General features: G+C 31.5%; 1 protein-coding gene across 1 annotated transcript in view; it reads right to left on the bottom strand.

The window, feature by feature from the left end:
* LOC143206953 (brefeldin A-inhibited guanine nucleotide-exchange protein 3) overlaps positions 1-19523 on the bottom strand; it is a 39869-nt gene that overhangs the window by 16259 nt on the left and 4087 nt on the right. Inside the window, exons 2-15 of the mRNA XM_076419839.1 lie at positions 11810-11943; positions 9130-9430; positions 8921-9077; positions 8657-8863; positions 8371-8595; positions 8075-8305; positions 7803-8022; positions 7623-7742; positions 3045-3218; positions 2800-2983; positions 2449-2741; positions 2250-2391; positions 1963-2176; positions 13-274 (exon numbers count right to left, since the gene is read on the bottom strand). Of these exons, the coding sequence (XP_076275954.1) occupies positions 13-274; positions 1963-2176; positions 2250-2391; positions 2449-2741; positions 2800-2983; positions 3045-3218; positions 7623-7742; positions 7803-8022; positions 8075-8305; positions 8371-8595; positions 8657-8863; positions 8921-9077; positions 9130-9430; positions 11810-11943 (2864 nt within the window). The remainder of the gene's footprint in view (positions 1-12; positions 275-1962; positions 2177-2249; positions 2392-2448; positions 2742-2799; positions 2984-3044; positions 3219-7622; positions 7743-7802; positions 8023-8074; positions 8306-8370; positions 8596-8656; positions 8864-8920; positions 9078-9129; positions 9431-11809; positions 11944-19523) is intronic.

Genomic DNA, 19523 nt, shown 5'->3' with positions numbered 1-19523 from the left:
ATGTTAGGTTACCTGAGAGTGAGAGGCTTTACAAAGTTCGGTCATAAAACTGCATAAACCTGGTAATGACAATCTCAAGGCCGCTGAATGGAACAGTTCATCAGCTTTCTGAGACAGCACACAACAAACCTTGGCGGCATAAACACCTCTTAAAAGCCCTTGGCCTTGCGCATTATTGGCACCACTTTTTTCAACTATATCAGCTATTGTTGTTTCAGTAGAACTGCTTTGTTCCATAGCATATGAACTGTGAAGAAAACTGTACACATCCACACTAAAAATAAATGGCAACTAAAGTGAAATAAAAATTAAAATAAGGAAATAAATAAGTCATAATAAGAGTTCACGTAGGTCGTAGATTGATATGCCTGGTGAAACAACGTTGTCAAAGATACTGATGTTACCTCAACTACAACTAATTATTATTGAAAGATGGGATCAAGTGAAATTAACTGTAAAAGTTTCATGAGTAATACTTATAACGGAATTGTAGTAGGTAAGGAAATATTTGATTAATTATTTTGTTTATTTAAATTTTGTTGATTTTGAAGCAAACTGATTTTATGCTTATCTATCTGATAATCGAAAAATGATTTCTCTTCATGGAGGGAAAATAAAACTTTTAGACATTTTTTTATTTACTATTGACTATTGAAAATATGTGCAAATAAATAAAATATATCAATATTAAACAAATCTTGGGACTCTCCAGTTACTAAGGATTATTGTCATTCTTTTCAGTCATAATTGCAAAACTTAGTATGTTGTAGATAAAGAACTCGGTCACGCTATTCACTTTACGAATAGCCCGAAACCATTTGAATGGCAGATATATGAATCTACTATGAAGACATCATTCCTAACAGCAATGATATTTAAAATATTCCATGCATTTATAATTTCTGATATAATGCAGCTGGAAATGTATATTTTATATTCCGATAAACCTCGTTAAGCTTTATTCATTCTTTATTATACTCTTGATAATCTATTTATAAAATGGTTAAATAGTGTTTTAATAATAATTTTGACTGCAGTTTTAAAATTTAGAAAACTGTGTCCACAATAAGGCAGTCATAATCACTAATAATGGTACAAAATACATTCCAATAGGACTTGATCGAAGGAATTTTATACGTCAATTATTGTGCTTGGCTTTATCTAGATGTCACTGACGTCAACATGGAAAAATGATCCAAGAACATCCATCAGTATTTGTAGATTTAAAGCTAGTCTCATGTGCAGATGTTCAAAAATCATTTAGACAACACATACCTTCAAACAACTCAAAAACTGATTAAATTAGTTAATTTACAATATAATGATTTGTCACCTTAAAGATAGAATTCATATATTTTAATTATTGCTATAACAGCCCTATGAAAGGAAGTTTAGGGATATTATATTAATCGTAAAATGTACTAAAAGTAAAATAAAAAGAGTAAGTTATTTTCGGCGGATTTATTAAAGTTACATTCATTGAAATCATTTGATGATTTATATCAGCCGCTTGCATGTATTTTGATCACCGATGTCTATTGATGAAAATTCCAAGTATGTTATTAATGTAAAAAATTGCTAAATAATCTATCTTAACAGTTTTCTATTTAATTTCATGAAACGCTAAAAGAATGACAATGGCAAAATGAAAAGACAATGAATTGCAAGACTTATTGAACCAAAAGCCAGCTCAAACACTCAAAGAACTTTCAGATATTTTTCCTTCTCAATTTTCAAAAACAAACCTAGGTGGAAAATATTACAGATTAGTTTAAAAGAGCCACCCACATCGACACCGAATCTAAATATCCATTGCTATAAAGTTTTTCTGTCCATATGGTGAGCAAGAGAACTAAGTCCTAAGTCAAATTAAAAAACATCTATGACAAAAAAGTGTTATGGCCATAATTATATCGTAAAATATTCGATGAATTATGATGACAAAATGGTTATAATGCTTACCATGTTTCTTCATCGCTATTGATATTAAAACTCAACTTATCATTATCTGATTTTGTTGTAGACGTAACTATGTTATTCTGGGTGTTCTGTGCCACCATCAAGAGTTGTGTAGAACCAGTCTTACTAAATAACGAATGTTCAAGATTTGCTACAGCAACGCAGGCACTAAACACATGTGGCCAACATGCGGAGCTATAACATCCCAATTCAATACCTAAAATTGGATTTGTGGTTATTATTTGATAATTTGTTATGTATATAATAATATTATATATAAAATAACATACCTTTGGATAAAAGTACATCCAAGGACAGAGCATGTGAAGCTAATAATTTTGAAGTCTGATTCTTACATGAAGATGTAGACAATAATGAGAGTATACTACTACTTCTAGTCTGAAGCTTCAAAGTATTACTTAAACTAGCAGCCTAAAAAGATATATGCCATTATTACGATCCAGTGATCCAATAATATTTAACTCGAACCTTATGAAGCCCTTCTAAGCTAGCAGTAATAATGTCATCCTTCAATTTTTGTTTATGCTTTTGTCGAGCTCTTCTCGCTACCAGTCTACTCAAAGCGGAAGTGCCATTTAAATGTGATTTCTCTCTTAGTGGGGTACCCAGAACCGAAACAACAGATGACCAGCAACATGTTAACACTCTTCGAGAAAGTTTGACACCGGCTTCAATTTCAGGACTGGTGTCAGGAGTGCCGTGAACTTTTTGTAGCTTTTGCCAGTCTGTTAAAAGCTGTGAAGGGGAGAGTCCACCAACATCTGAAAGACGAATAAGTTTAGGTATATCCCAAACTTAAATATTAAATTAAATGACTACCTGTAAGCAAGTTTATAATTGCTGGTTGCTGACGAGCTTTAGGATCATATCCAGCTGATAGAAGAAGAGACTTCGCAAGGACATTCTGATATAGCTCACACAACCAAGTAGCTGAAACATAAACTAAAACACCACTGCCATGTATTTCCTCTACAAACTGAGATTCTGTAATGGGAACCATCACCTGAATAGAAATAGTGCAATATTATCAATATTGGAAAATAATGACTTTCAATAATTCATACATCTTTTTTTATTTCCTCATAATGTCCTACTTGGATAAGTTTTAAATCAAGTAAAAGGGCAGAATAAGTTGCTAAATAGACTCCATCTGCATTCATTATAGTGGAAATTTCATAATTTTGAGCTGAATTGTGTTGGCAACATTTGGAAGCAAATTCTTGCAAGACTTCGTCAACCTAAAAACAATCAACTTATGTCATTAATAGCAAAATAACATACATATAATTATAGTATTATTATTAATGGTACAGCATAAATTATGATCCTTTTTCCATAAGCTTAAAGATTTTTAATAATTTTATTGAAACTTTTTTATTCAAATGTCATAAACTACATCAAATATTATATACATAGAGAAATAGAGATTTAACTAAATAGGCAATTTTGGTGAAATGATTCGGGACGTCCAACATGTAGATGTCGCTACTTTTAACGTATTATTTGCTTTAATCGCTACGCTATAAGCCGCGACGGAATCTAAGTGACTAACTTCATTTCTTTAGTACGTTTGTTATATATTTATTTTGAGCACCATTTTCAGTATGGCTGTTATAAGGAATAGTGCGTTTAGAGATTAAATTATTAGTTCTTTAGTATATATAAGCCGGTAGTACAAAAAGTAAAATTAATTATTGATCTAGGAAGTGTTGTGTATCCGGATGCACAGGTAGTAAAGCAATGTAGAATCGTTTTCGTTCGAAGAAGTATTTGGATGTCATTAAACAATGGTTGGTAATGTTAAAAATCCCAAACCGAATGAATTAAGTATTAGAGAAATTTATGATCGTTACATCATGTTTTGTTGTTGTACGTTGGGGTAAGTTTATTCATATATATTCGAATATCAAATATTGATTTTTAAATTTTAGTAATTAATCCCCTTCCGAAAGAGGCTATGCAAATGGGTATATACTTTTCTTCTTGGATCAATGGTTGACACCAATAAAATAAATAGTAGCTCCTGAATGCAAATCTATTAAGAATAGGTAAACTGATATTCAATACACGAATTCCTCGTATTGCTGTAAAAATTATTGCTCAAGTAAGAACAAATTTGTTAAAGTAACATCAATTTAATAACTACCTTGAAGGGTTAAAGAACCTCATTAAAGAAAAAATTTTTAATTATCCATATAAATATATTGACTAAAGGCTATTTAACCAAGATAGTTTTTTTGGATCCAGCTAATGGATACAGGAATACACATCCTCGGCTAGTATGTTTTAGAAGTCATTTGAATCGTTGAACATAAGTTAATTATTTTCATCTCATTGGCCTTTAGGAAAGTGTAAAGAGAAAAAACATGAGGGCTCTTTAAATAATAATAATAGCGGGGGGTGACTCTATAACTTCCAGATGTCTTGCCTTGGAATTCTGGAACAATGCCCCAGAATATTGTTTCATTATACTGTCAGTAAGGCTCTTTTAACCTCTTCTTTAATTTTTTCAATTTCAATTAATTTTTAATTCTTAAACTCTTATTTTATCCCGCGATATTGCCACGTCGATAATATGAGAAAATTTTGTGAAATATCTTTAAAATATGTAAATTCAAAACTTTTTATTTTATTTGTACACTACAAAATGATTTTCCTTATAGAATATGACAAATAATAAGATGTGCTATATACTTTTGATAAAACCCATAATAGATATCTCATAGATTAAATTGATGGCACTAAACAAATATGAAAAAGGATATACTAATGTAATACTTATGTGTTATAGACATATTTATTTTTATATTATATTTATATTTTATAGATAAATTTACATTATATATTTATTGTTATCGATTATATTTATATTTATTGAATTTAATTGAATTTTAATTAATAAATTTATTTTTTCAGAAAAAATTGCTTTTTATTTAAATTTCATTGGTCTACTAAACATAACCTCAAGGCTGTTACGTGCCAAGCATTACCAATGAGCCAATCAAATGTCTTCACTGTAAAATATTCTTCTTACAGGTGCCTATAATGGAGATTTAAATTAACCAATCAAATTACTTGAATGGCCAATTATGCGACCACTGGATGTTGGGCAAAGCAAAACTTTGCGCCAAGGTCCCCTACTGAGTTGCATCTCTATTACTCTATGTTCATATATGACTTCAAATTTTGAGATGTCCAATTTATTCAAAACGTGTAATTAAGATGACATCAGTAATCAATAATCACAATATTTTATTTATCTAATGAAATCAGATAGGTCGAAATTGCCGAATCTATATGATAAAATACAGGAATCCGCCATGATAAATTGAACACCACCAATCAGAGCGATTTACGAATATTTGAAAAAAACATAAATATACTTTTATTGGTTTTATTTTTACTTCCATATTGTTTCAATAAGCCCAAAATGCGAATTATATTTGTGCCAACTTTTTCTATTTTCTTATCCTTTGATCGTTTTATCAGCGTTTGTACAGGACCACGCACCGTTCAACAATTCATAATTAATAGCAAAATAAATTATTTTTGTGCGTCCAACCTCATTGTTTATTATATGTCGGCTGACGTCATATAGTACCGATAAGCTTTTTGGCGCGAATTTAAATCTCAAAAAAAGTTTTTTCCTTTGAAGACCTTTATGTCATACTGCTATAATATATTTTAAATAAATAGTAAATACATTAGAATATTATAGAATGATTTTTAAAAATTAGTCATCGTCCCAATTTAACAAGAGTTGTATTTAAAAGTTGTTATGAAGTTATATAATTGTAGACTACCTCAAGCTAATATCCAGTGATGATATCATAATTAAAATGGATTTATAATTGTAAGGAATTTACGTTGATACAAATGTTGATGTTCTAAGATTCTTCATAATATAGTTGCGCATGGCTAGCACTACAGTGCCATGTAGCTTCAGAATTACTGAAAAGAAGACGAAAATATTGATTACTGATAAATCGTTTGCTATCGTAAATCTAAACGGAATCCAGTTAGAGCAAGTGCAGGAATTCAAATACCTGGGATGAGTAATAACATATAGGGGAAGAAAGTAGCATCTAACGAAGAGAGGGGAGAGACTATTACAATAAAGACCCAAATCCAGCTCTTTCAAATGCTTATCTTGCCAATCCTTATATGTTTAAGGAAAATTATATGTTTCTCTCCGAGCTTGTATTAGAAATCAAGTAATTTGAACAAATCCACAAACTCTCAGTACAATAGTTTAGGTAAATTTGTCGAACAACTGCTCGGTAAAAAAAGCATTTATCAATATCATAGAAAATTAACTGAAAAATAAATATCCGACGCCAGAACAGCGGCCGATCGCCAGCTTTGGCAGTCTTTAATTCAAGAAATCCTATGGTGTAATAGTAGCGTACAAGTTGAGAAATAGACAGAGATAATGATAATGATGATGATGATATAACTAGTACATTACAATTGGTACCAAAATCAGAGCAAAGAAAACAATATATAAATACTTCAGAATTTAAAATCAGAAAAATCTAATTAATATCCTCGGTGTTAAGAAAAAAGATGTTACTACAGTACTTTTTTTCACACTTCATATTATTTTCATGATTCTTTTCACGTGTAATCCAACGTGTTTGTGTGAAGTACTTCGAAAGAGTGTCAGTGCATCCCAATGTACTCGCTAACCAGCTAAATATGCGACGTGATAGTGAAGTGCGTAGACTAAAACGTTTAACACCACCTGATCTGATTACTGGACATATGTAGAGTTTAGAATAAGCATTAGAATAAGACTAATTAATTAAGATAATATTTTATACAGAAGATTGCTTAATGAAGTGATTTTCTACATGCCATGTGTATATAATATAAACAGAAGAAATACTTATTGCCAATAGGGCAGATTGTGGACTCACGAAGAGCAATAAAAAAAAAAAAAAATTCTTTTCACCACTGTCGAAACCCTTATCGAAGCAAGTAACCAGGATAAAATTTTAGTTGGATATTCTTAGAGAAAATGGTGATATATAAGCACTAAAATGTGGGGTTTTACATACATATCGATATCGATACATACATATCGATACATATCGATTTGATTAATTTTAGAACAACAATCGTTCTAATAAACCATAATTTTAACAAGAAACAACAATATTATTCTTTGTCGGATTTTTCACTGTTGTTGACATTTTCAATTACAATCACAAACATAAAGTACATCCATGCCCCAGCAGAATTCAATCCCGCGACTATCGCATTGTTGGAGGACTGTCCTGTTACCTTGACCACTGCACCAACGAAGCCGGCCGAAAAATATTAACGACTTCTTCGATCTAACTTTCATATATAAATAAATAATGTACACATTCAGATATAAAACAGAAAACAGTTATATAGAAAATATGTTATAAAATATCTTATAAATCGAGAAATTGTTATATTTTAATTGTTTATAATAAGGATTAGTTTAAAATATTCTGAATTAATTTTAAGAGATCATTAGTTATAAAAATAATTAAACGTTGCCAGACAGTGCTCCTTCTAGATAAATAGCTCTTCTAAACTCTTGTCTATAATAATATATTGCAAATATCTCTAAATAAATTCGCAGCCTCAATATTTAATATATTACTTGCCTGAATTGACGACCTTAATGTAAGTAAATTTGGCAACAAAATATTTTGTAGGGTTTTCACAAAATGTCTTGAATTATGTCGCTCAATATCCGTGTTACATTCATCGACACCTAAACGACCCTACAAATAGATATTATATCGGTAAGTTTGTTTACAGAATATTTTGTAAAAGTAACTAACCAAATTTAACGATTTTGGAAGCTTATAGAGCTTCTGCAGTTGCTGATTAGTCAAAAAGCTTTCGTCGTCCATAATACTGTCGTCTGAGTGACTGATTTCGTCCTCTGGCCCTTCAGTAGCTCCAGAACAATCTGATTCTTCTTCCGGGTCTCGAATGTTACCCTCAATTCCGCTACTGTCTGACGAATCGCTCTGATACCTCAAGTTTGCAACCACATCTCTAAAATTGCCATTAAGCTATAGATAACTACACTGAATTTACAATCGCTAACCTATATGGTTTTGGCAATCTGGCTAAAGATTGATAAGTAAGAGGTCCTGTATAGTCTGCATGCTCTAAAGAAGTATATCTGGAATTCGTTAAATCCGCCGCCTCTTGGTTCAATCCCTCCCCTTTACAAAGTGCTTCCAAAGATCCGAGCAAAGCACCTACGCATTCAACACTAGCTAAAACTACTCCATGGTCATTACATTGAGCAGACTCCTCTATGGAATCCATAATCCTAGCAATTCGAGGTGTAAAGTTAAAGGGTTAATTACTTAATTATTTTAATTAAATATATCTTACAGTCTTATAATTGCCATATCATCACCCGCATGTCTGTGAATCGGTCCACTGAGCAATAATAGATCTGCAAGTCTTCCAGGTGATCTGAGAAGTTCTCTAGCAGCCCTCAACGGTTCCAGTCTTTTAGCAGGGCTTGGCAAAAGAAGCATACGGTGAAATAAAGCCTCCAATACTGGTCTTAAAGGTCGTTCTCGACCAACTAATCGTACAACCTGAATTCCAATGCTAAAAAATTTACATTCAGATAGTTTCTACCATATTTATTATTGTTTTATAATAATATTACCTGTAAACAATTTTTGCCTGGCTGTTTGTTAAAACTTGTCCACTGGGATCGCTGGGGGATCCTAATAAGGACAACAATGCTGGACAGAATCTTTGCCACAAAAATGTAGTAAAATGAATATTAGAATGCACAGTATGTGGTAAAGTATTAACCAGAGTTAACAAGCACTCCAACAAAAATATTGTGGAGTCACTTGACCTCGGTAGCCTAAAAAACATATCTTAAATTACGCCAGAAAACACTCCCAGAAGATAGAAATCATACATTTTATTTTCCTCGAGTTTACTGCATAAGTACTGCATTACTGGTATAGCTTCGTTAAAGCATGCTACAGCAGATGTTTTAGTATAAACCATTTCAGCACTGCTTCCGGAATTCTTGTGTTTTAGTTGTTGTTGCAAAATTTCCTGACATTCTTCATCTAAAATTAATTAAATTATTAATGGAGCAATATTATTGTTAGATAAGTTTACCCAAAAAGGTGCAAAAAGCTGTCAGAGTCTGGCTAGCAGCTGCTTGAGCTGCAGCACGTACAGGTTGTGTGCCCAGTTCATAAGCTTCACCACATCTACTACAAAGTAGCATAACTAAACGACCATTTAAAGCCCAACTTGCAGTGCAGGCTAGATTTAATACCACTCGAAGTATATGAACTTGTGTATCTTCACAATGTGACAACATGGAAGAAGTAGCCAAGAGAAGTTGAGCAGGTAGCCAGAGGGAGTCATCTTCTGGCTCTGTTCCTGTTTGAAACCTTTCATCTCGAATTATTTTCTAAAAAAAATATTGTTGAATACTTATTAATTGTTTTCTAACATCATATGATATCTTATTTAAACACTTTAACATATTGACAGAGACAATCAATGTCATTACGTTATTGTTACAACCAAAAAAGAAAAGGTAAATTAATATATTATATTAATATTATATTATATTATTATATATTGTTAACACGTAAAAAGTATATCTTAATTACTTTATTAAGGGTAATTCGTTGTTCGGTATCTATTCGGTTAAGTAATACAAAAGATCAAAATAGATGTCTTCTTATTATATCACCATATATTATATCAAAAGGAATGTCTGATTAGAACATTTTAACTACGACAATGAACGAGATCATTTTCATTTTTAAATAAATTGAAGAATATTATATCATAAAGTGTAACGAATGTGTAACTTCATAATATAAACCTTCATTAGTGCTTTTTTATAATAACATGTCAATTGAAACGCTAATTTGTTGTACGTTTTGATCCGTAATTGATTATTCATGATCAGTATTTCTGATAATCCGGAGCTAGAACTCTTAGTAGATTACGCCAAATGGCATATAAGCAAAAAATTTTATCACATTTTGCGATATGTTACAATGCTGCTGATGACGGTAGAATGGTAGTCTATAGTCATACATATTGCAATTTACTTTTTTTAGAAATAAGCCGTAAAAAAGATATACAGTAGATTAGATGACTGAACAATATGGTCACATAGTATTACGACTTCCTCACTATCACTGTATATTCAATCCAATCCAGTTGAAATGTGGAAAGCAAAAAATTATTATAATAGACATGCTGATCGAGAAGGATATTCCATCAACAACTGTTTGGATATGTGGAAGGAAGCATTATCGACCATAACACCTCCGGTTTGGATGAACTCGATAAGACATACAGAGGAAGAAATTGATAAATGGTGGAATCGTGAACATGGTTTAGACAAATAGGAAATTAACAGTTTAGTGATTGACTTGGACAGTGACGCAGAAAGTGACAGTGACTAAAGGAAACTTTCGGGATATGTTAGAATGCTGTGCATTGCTGAAAATTCCTGAAAAAGAGTGATGAAAGTGGAAACAACTAAAGATATGCACATAATTAATTAATAGAGTAGAAAATGGTAAATAGATACAATTGTAATTGTTCAGAATTAAACATGATAATTAGGTTATAATGAATAAGGAGGATGAAAACTAAGTATTTTGTAGATATGATAAATGCATTAGGCAAAATTCAGTGATTAATTTTATCAAGAATAGTGTACACAGGTAGCAGCAAAATAAATAAAAAATACAGCCATATCAGGTTGACTTGACAAGTAAACACACCATCGAAGGAAACAATAACCAAACGTAAAAAGGTAAATGCTCTCTAATAAAAGTAAATTTCATTACTTTGATATATAATTGTAAATTAGGTGGATTAAGCCTCCAAAGGGATACCACTACCTAAAAAACGCTCCTAGAACTCCTTCGATAATATATGCATTAGTTTTACTATAATGTTAAAATAAATTATATATGTTTGACAACATATCTTTTTCATTATTTTATTTGAACTAGAATTTAGTTGTATGTCAAAGCCAAAATGAACTAACACTCAGAATTAATGCGGCAACATTGCGACGTCTTGATGTCACAAATTTAGATGGCGCATGTACAAAATAACTTTGAATAGACTATAGATAAAATTGGTCAATCCTCCGCAGCTCGCACTACGTGTTCACCGCGGCAGTCCAAGGTTTATGCTGATCCGTAGGGACATGAAATATGTGCACATGAAATCAGTGCACTTGTAGCTCGCGGATTTAATAATCTGTGTTGAAACAGGAATCTTGGTAAAATGACGGACAATTTTTTTTACCTAACGTTATGCACCCCCAAAGTATTGAACCACGCGCCGCCGCTGTGCAGGTGAAAAGTTGAAAAAACTTTTCATATGTGCAATTCATATTTACGACTATATACATTCTTATATAGTAAATAATAATCCTGCTACATATTTTCTGTCAATTGTGACGCAATATATTTTCCATTAAGAGAGATATAATAGAGGAATACCTGGTGCTAAGTATTCTCAAGTGCGTGAAAATAAACGGACTTACGTACAAAAGCTATAAAATTAAATATATGAGATATAAATATACATTAATAAAAATATAAATAAATTAAAACAAAAGTATAACTGAAAATTGTTTATGATAATATAAATGATATTTAATCAAGTACTTTATGATTCTTTTTGGTAATAATCTACATAATAAAGTTTTGAAGATCTCATTAAGGTCTTTATTATAAAAACTTTGGAAAGTATAATGAAACTTTCGCAGAAACTTTCATCTCATGCATATTAATATTACGTGACTTACATTCAAACCTGTTAGAGCCAGAGCCACCAGCTTGCTTTTTTTACTTTCCAATGCAAGTTTCAGCGGAACGAAACAAATGGATCTCAATTCATATGATGGACTTCTCAGAAGATTGTTTTGGGAGGCTAGCAAATCTGTAAAGGAATTAAAAATAAATATTAATAATAAAACAATTATATTTTTGTTACAAATATGATTGCTTCCTTATGAGAACATTACCAAATAACACAAATTTATTATAAATATACCAAACTAAATAGTCAGATCAATGTTCAGATCAGATGATCAGATAATTAAAGTGCTGTGTTTCCTTAGGCAAATTAATTATCTCCTGAAAATTTAGTATTAATTTGTTAGTTATTAGTTTTACTGGTGATCCAGTACTTCCGTGGTGATCCCATTGTAACCAACTCAGGATCTGTGGGCGGAAGAGGTGGAAATCGAGAGAAAACCTCAAATTTCAAAGGCACGTACATCAGATATTTGTGTATAATGTTACTGCTGAACTGATGTGACGAAAAACCGGAAGTGGTTCAATCTAAAAGCCACTCAGTGAGCTTTTAAACCACTAACCATATGATATGGGAAGTCGTAGAAACACTGTTGGAAACTGTTTCTATGGTGTAACGGTTTGAACATTAAGCTCAGACGTGGAGGTCGCGGGTTCGATTTCCAATAGGACAGAAGCTTTTTTGTTTTAGTTTGATTGGAACATTTATTAAATCACCTAGACTAGGTACTGGACCCCAGGGCCTAAAACGTTCCTTATTTTCAATTATTGTTTTTTATTTCTATTTCTCCTCATATTTTTACTTGGACTATTTGTAGTAATCACTACATAGTATAAAACAAAGTCGCCTTTTCTGTCCCTATATCCCTATATGCGCTTAAATCTTTAAAACTACGCAACGGATTTTGATGCGGTTTTTTTAAATAGATAGAGTGATTCAAGAGGAAGGTTTATATGTATAATACATGCATAATATACTAAGGCAACATTGCTAATTTTAGAGGTTTCTAACGTGATGTCGTAAATTAACCTATTTTTTTAAGCTTATTTAGCAATTAGCAAAAACGCTGCCTAACCCTACGAGTTAGATCAAATTAATGTACTACAGTATTGTACACTATAAAAAGGTCTACAAAAAAGTCCGCGATGGTATAGGTTTATCTTTTAGGGATAACCCACATTAACCATTTTTATTGTTTACTTTTTACGTGAGAAAATGGCTTATTTACGAAGCTATTTTAAGCAATACGGCATTAATCCTTATCGAATTAAGTACCTTAAATAAAGTGTGCAATTAATATAGATCAATATGGTTCAAGTTATCAATATTTTCGGAGATATTACATATTTAAAATTTGCGTTTAAAAATGTGTAATGTAATAAAAATTGTATGAATTTAGATATTCCAAAGATAGCAGGAAATCTTCATAGTAAGTATAGGGGAAGAGGAATTGTTTTACTCCAAATTTAATGCGTGCAGGCCAAGGGCAGTAATGAATGAACCAAAAATACTGGATCGATTTTAATCATGTTTTCATTGAGTGACATAGGCATATATATTTTATGCCCGTGCAAAGTCGGAGCGGGCCGCTATGTTTTTATATACAACGTTCATATTTTTTCTGTAGTGTATTTAATTTAGTATCAGCATTGCAACCGTGCGAAGCCGGGGTGGGTCGCTAGTACTTAATAAAAATAACTGCGTAATTTATTAAGTAAATATCTAGCACTAAAAAGAGAAAAATAAAATATTTTTAATAAAAAAGTTGAACCGACCTCAAAAAATAAATAATTAAACGTTTTAAAATAAAATATGAGCATTATAATTGTTGTAATAACTAAATAAAAATAAACAAAAACCTTATTTAATCGATCTACGTTCACGTATTGTATATTCTACTATATATACACAATTTACCTAAATACCTACCTAAACCTATTTATCTATTTACAATATTATTTTAACTACTACCAAGTGATCAGTTTGAAGTCGATGCCGAGTCCAAACAATACAAAAATAATAATATAATTTTGTGGCATATAAAGAAAATTAAATTACGAACAAAACAAATCTAATTTGTTGCTCGACACCGACTTCAACGTGATCAGTTGGGAGTAGTTAAAATAATATTATAAATAAATAAATAGGTTTAGGTAGGTATTATAGTAAATATAGTAAATATAGGTGTGTATATAGTAGAATATAAAATATGTGAACTTAGAACGGTTAAAAGATCGGTTAGGATCTTTTTTGTGTTAAGAATCTAAATTTCATTATTTTTTACTTTTTAGTGAATACCTTATTTATTTGTTTAAGTCGGTTTAATTTTTTTTGATATTTTATATCTCTTTATATGATATTTTTACAATTTTTTCATTTTAAATACTTTTTATACATTTTTTATTATACCAAAGTATCCTTTTACCAACTTATAAAAACTTATACAAAGATTTTCTCTAGACTGGACTAATGCTGAACATGAGGTTTGAAATATGTTCATCGGCGTTACGTCTACTGAGTGGCGAATGACAAACTTTGTGACCATCGCAGAATACGTCCGATTTTACCCAACCTGATTCCTGGTGTTTCTCGTTCACATCACAATCACAATGGGAATTATATACATTATATATATATATATATATATATATATACTTCCTGCTGAAACCACGGAAAACAATTCTGAAATTATTTGTATTAAGTTAACACTCTATATTTTACTCTATAGTACAAATTAAATGAAGAATAATTAAATATATGTCAAATATGGTATAACTATGTGCTAACGATAATTTCTATTTGTATTTTAATTGCAAAGTTAATATTTATCCCGAACAGAATGTAATATGTAGCGATTGTTTATGGTAAAGAATGTTTGGTAAGTTTATTTCACATTTATTATTATTTAGTCACAAATTTAGTGCGCAAAACCTTTCTGTACCTTTATTAGTAACGACGTTAAATAGAAGACGATTTGATTTAGATCGTCGAAAGTAACCAAATGCGCTACAGATGCGACACCTCACGTGCCAGATGCAATTCATCAATTTTTATAAATTGATTTTACGGGCAATTCGGATGCAAAAATATATAAGCATTGCAATCAAGATCCAACAGCGAAGTGAACTATGCCCATGAACTACAACCAGCTTCCTTGGAACACGGTTTACTAAACATTTTCAAAATAGCATTAGATCAGATATGCCAAAACACCTGGTGGTTCACAACAAGTGGTTAAAAAAAAGTAGTAAGAATACCATAACTAACACAAACTAACAAACGAAATATTTAAAAACGTATATTATACTATGTTGGAATATTCAAGGAACTGTTGGTCATTTTTTAATCAACTGCTTTAGTTGTTGCCAGTAAACAGTTGGCAGTACAGCTTTTTAGAGCAGTTCATGATCTACAATTATTTTATAATCCCACCAAATACTTAGCATCATTGATGTTCTCCAGTCTCGGACCACAATCTTTTTCACACTTTATTGTCATACGTATTGACTTTCCATCACATGTAGTCATTCATTTCACTCAAAAAATGCTCGGTTTCACTAGTTCCCACCAGCCGAAATTTTACATTTTACAATTATTTTTTTAATTCAGGTAGAACCCTGGTATCGAGCTTCTTTTGCTGACCAGTCTTATGTAAATGGTATAAAATTGTTTTATGGCCGCGTTTAATTTCATAGCAATATTGCAAGGTGAAATCTGTCAGTTTACCTCGATAAATAATTCATGAAGCATTTTAAAGATTGGCTGACCACGAAAAGGTTCATATTTAACATCGAAATTTCCAGAACGAAAAGGAACAAACCAAATTTATCACTGGCGTTTCAATAAATGTTGACTGAGTAAACGAACTACGCTGTATATCCAGAATGTTATATGAATTGTCACCTTTTAATGACACTACATAATGGTTTCATTGTTTTTTTTTAACTTAATTAGTATTTGATGGTGGTGCACTCCACAAAGTTTTAAGACACGGAATTTTGTATCTTCAACTTCCTGATAAGCCACTGTTGCCAAGCATTGGTATTACTTCCAGGTTTTTCAGCCAATATCCCTTTAAATTTTTTTGGAAAACCATTTAATTTCTTCGCTGATAGTTGTTATACTTAAATATATAATAGTTTTGGTAAGTTTGGATTATGTTACTATTATATTTCTTTAACCATAAAATTGCACACGATAATTTCACACTGACTTCAATATTTTCTTGTATAATAACAGTTTATTGTGGAGTGTTTGTTCGAATTGTCGGCCAAGCAAGCTTGATTTTTTCTTCAGCCTTTTATAGTTTAATAGTTTTTAATAGAAACTGTATGTGACTTTAAAACCATCTATTAGAAAAATATGTAAAAAATCTTTCAATTTGAGTAATGCGTACTGCGAAAACACTGAGTAAAAATGACCGTTAATGTTGAGTAATGGATATTTACGGGTTATTTACTGTACTTCATTAATCTTCAAAATAAAATATTACGCCATGCTCAAAAAATATTTTTCACTGAACTGCAGAAGCTTTATAAAATAATTTGAGAACATAATAAATACAGAATAATAACATTCTTGCGCTTCGTGATTTAACGGGAATTACTTAAAATGATAAATGAAACGAATAAGATAACAAGGTTGCGAATTATGTATATTATTATATATTAGTTTATGTTATTCTCTTATATCTCGTTTTGTTTTTCTTTTTTCGTTTTTCGCACGTACAAGGATGAATTTATAAATAATATTGTGATATAGCATTACACTGTGATATTAGTAAGAAAAAACGTAGTTACATTTAAAAAATAATGAAATGTTATTATAAAACTAAATAAAAATTTGTTTCCAGATGTCAAACAAACTGTCAAACTGCCTTTTTGTATGGATGGAATAATTTATATCGACAATAAAACTATGTTCTTATAATGTTGTATTCTTATAATTGAAACCATTCTCGTATCCACACACATACACAAAAGTTTAATTAAAATCTCTCCAACCGTTTAGGAGGAGTTGGGTTGAGTTGAGGATTTGTTCTTTTAGAAGAAACTGACAAAATAAGTCAGTTCATTCGGAGATATTAATACAATACATTTTATATAAAGTATTATCTATTGTTAGCTGCGATTTTTTACGTGTAAGGCAGCCTATAAATGCCTAGTCTTTCCAGATGATTCAAGAATCTAATTTAAATTGAATTTTAATTGAAATTGATGATATTTCACCTGGGTTATTAAAAGAGCTGCCACGAAAATCAATAATCATGTTGACATATATATTCAATGCTTGTTTGAGACTGAACCATTTTCCGGAATGTCTTAAGATTGCTCGAATAATTTTGCTTAAAAACCTGACAAACCGGCAGAACAAGTTGGATATTACAGGCCTATTTTGCTGCTACCCATGATATTTGAGAAACTGCAATTAAAACGTGTTAAACACCACTCGACAATCGATCAACTGCACAGACTGACGGTTGTTGAAACGGCACTGGCAGAAAATAAATACTGCCGTGCAATATTCTTGGACCTCTCACAAGCTTTTGAAGGACCATTCTCAATAATTAAACTTATTTCAGCTGGAGTTTCACAGCGTAGTGTCTTACTCCTGTATCTGCTGGAACATTTACCGACAACACGGTTATCATGTCAAAAGATATATCTCTGTTCAATGCTGTTGAAAAAGTACAAGTAGCGGTCAACAAGATCTACAAATGGACAAGATATTGGAAAATATAGCATAGTAGCTCCAAATCTGTCCATGTTAATTTTGAGTTGCAGCGAAATGAGAAAAACGTAATCATATCACTTGACGGATGCCCGATTCCTCAAGCATAATCAGCCAAATACCTCGGAATATATCTCGATAGTGGATTAAATTGGAAACATTACATTATACAAAAAGCAGAGCAGATTAGACTCAAAGTCAAGCAGCTGTATTGTTTAGCCGAAATATATTCTCAATTTGACATAAAATCAAAGAGCTTAGTTTACCAGTCAATTATAAAACCAATTTGGACCTATGGGGTGCAAATATGTTGTTGAACTAAGATATCAAACTAACTGGTAATCTGACGCATCCAAAACAAAGTTCTGCGATTAATTATCAATGCTTATCGCTACATAACCAACGAAGAGCTGGAAGATGACCTGCCAATTAAATGCACAACACAGCAACGTAGAAACAATAAAGCTGCTGGACAACACGCAGGAAATCAGAAGGTTGAAGCGAATCAAACGACACGAACTTGTTTAATCCATTAGTGTATTTTTAACTTTAGCTTAAGTAGTTTTAGTAGATTAGTTTTATTTTAATTTGGGAAATACATACTGATGTATTAATCCCGTACTCGCTTTGCTTGTTTTTTAATGTAAGTACAACAGAATAATATTAATGAATTAATTTGTATATTAAGATTGTACTAAGCGTAGTTAATTAAAAAAAGATAAACTTTATTAAACAATTTTAAATTACACTTGTGGTGTCTTCCTTTGTTAACCGTAATAGGCCCAGTATAATTAATACATGATTTTACATTAACGACGAATCGATATTGAAATGGAATAAAGCTGCATGTGAGGTATTAACGAAATTATTGTTTTATTTCAAAGGCTCCAAGGTAATATGTATGGAATATGACATAGATCCGTCGGAATTTTAGCGATCGTCTAGATTATGTTGCATTTAAGGCCTTCAGTGAATCGCGTTTTAATCACAGAGGCCTGCTGAGATCAAATCACACTGTCTTGGTGATTCTCGTCACCTCTCTAAACTATACCCTCAAATCGTTATTACAGAATGTCCCTCGTAGTATCAGCTCTGTGGAAATATAGCAAAACTATGAACTTATAGATTAATTTTAAAGTATTTTGTTTTATTTTAAGTTTGTCCATCGGGAGCCATAAATTTTCCCCATCTTTCACAACTCATATTTGTATCTTCATAAGAAGTTCTAATCAGAGCGATTAAGAGTCATATATCAAAACAAGTAGTAATCAGAAAAAGCAAGGTCTAGAGAATATGGCGGGTGGGGTAGCACTTTCCAAATATATTTTCGCCGGCTTGGAAACATATAGTCGAGCGTTGTCATGCTGAGGAATCACATTGTTGTGCCTTTTCACGTATTCCGGCCGATTTTTTGCTCAATGGTCGTTTCAAATGCAATTGTAGTCGATAGCAAGTCTCATTAATTGTTTTATTATTATTTAGCAGCTTGTAATATACCACACCAAGCTGATCCCACCAAGCTTTCAATTATCATATATCATATCCACTTTTCATCACCAGTATCTTCTAGTGTTTTACACGGATCATCAGTAATGCTTCAAATCCTCGTCTTCAAAATTATTGAGCTGTCCAGAACGATCTTTGATTTAGTCAAAATTATCAAAACGTCGAAACCAGAATTCACATGTTGAAATTAATGGGATGCAAATGGGATTTACTTTGCTTAGTGTAAATTCAGGCATTTTCAAAAGACTGAAAACATTTTTTTTCACACTTCAACGAACTTCGACAAAAGTCAGATGCGATGTCCGAACTAATAAACCCAATACGATATAATACACAGTAACACGATCCTTTAAACTTAGTGTATAAGTCAATAGCATTGAGTTCTGTAACGTCTTGTCGACGTGCGGCACAATCGTGTAAATTTCCATCCATAGTGATTTGGCATCTATAAAGGAATAATAAAAAAC

This window comes from Rhynchophorus ferrugineus, unplaced genomic scaffold (genome assembly GCF_030347505.1).
Source record: "Rhynchophorus ferrugineus isolate W39M unplaced genomic scaffold, kcgeb_rfMv2 rfM1, whole genome shotgun sequence".
NCBI classification, from domain to species: Eukaryota; Metazoa; Arthropoda; class Insecta; order Coleoptera; family Curculionidae; genus Rhynchophorus; species Rhynchophorus ferrugineus.
The sequence above is the reverse complement of the archived record's forward strand: the minus strand, read 5'-3'. Positions and strand labels throughout refer to the sequence as shown.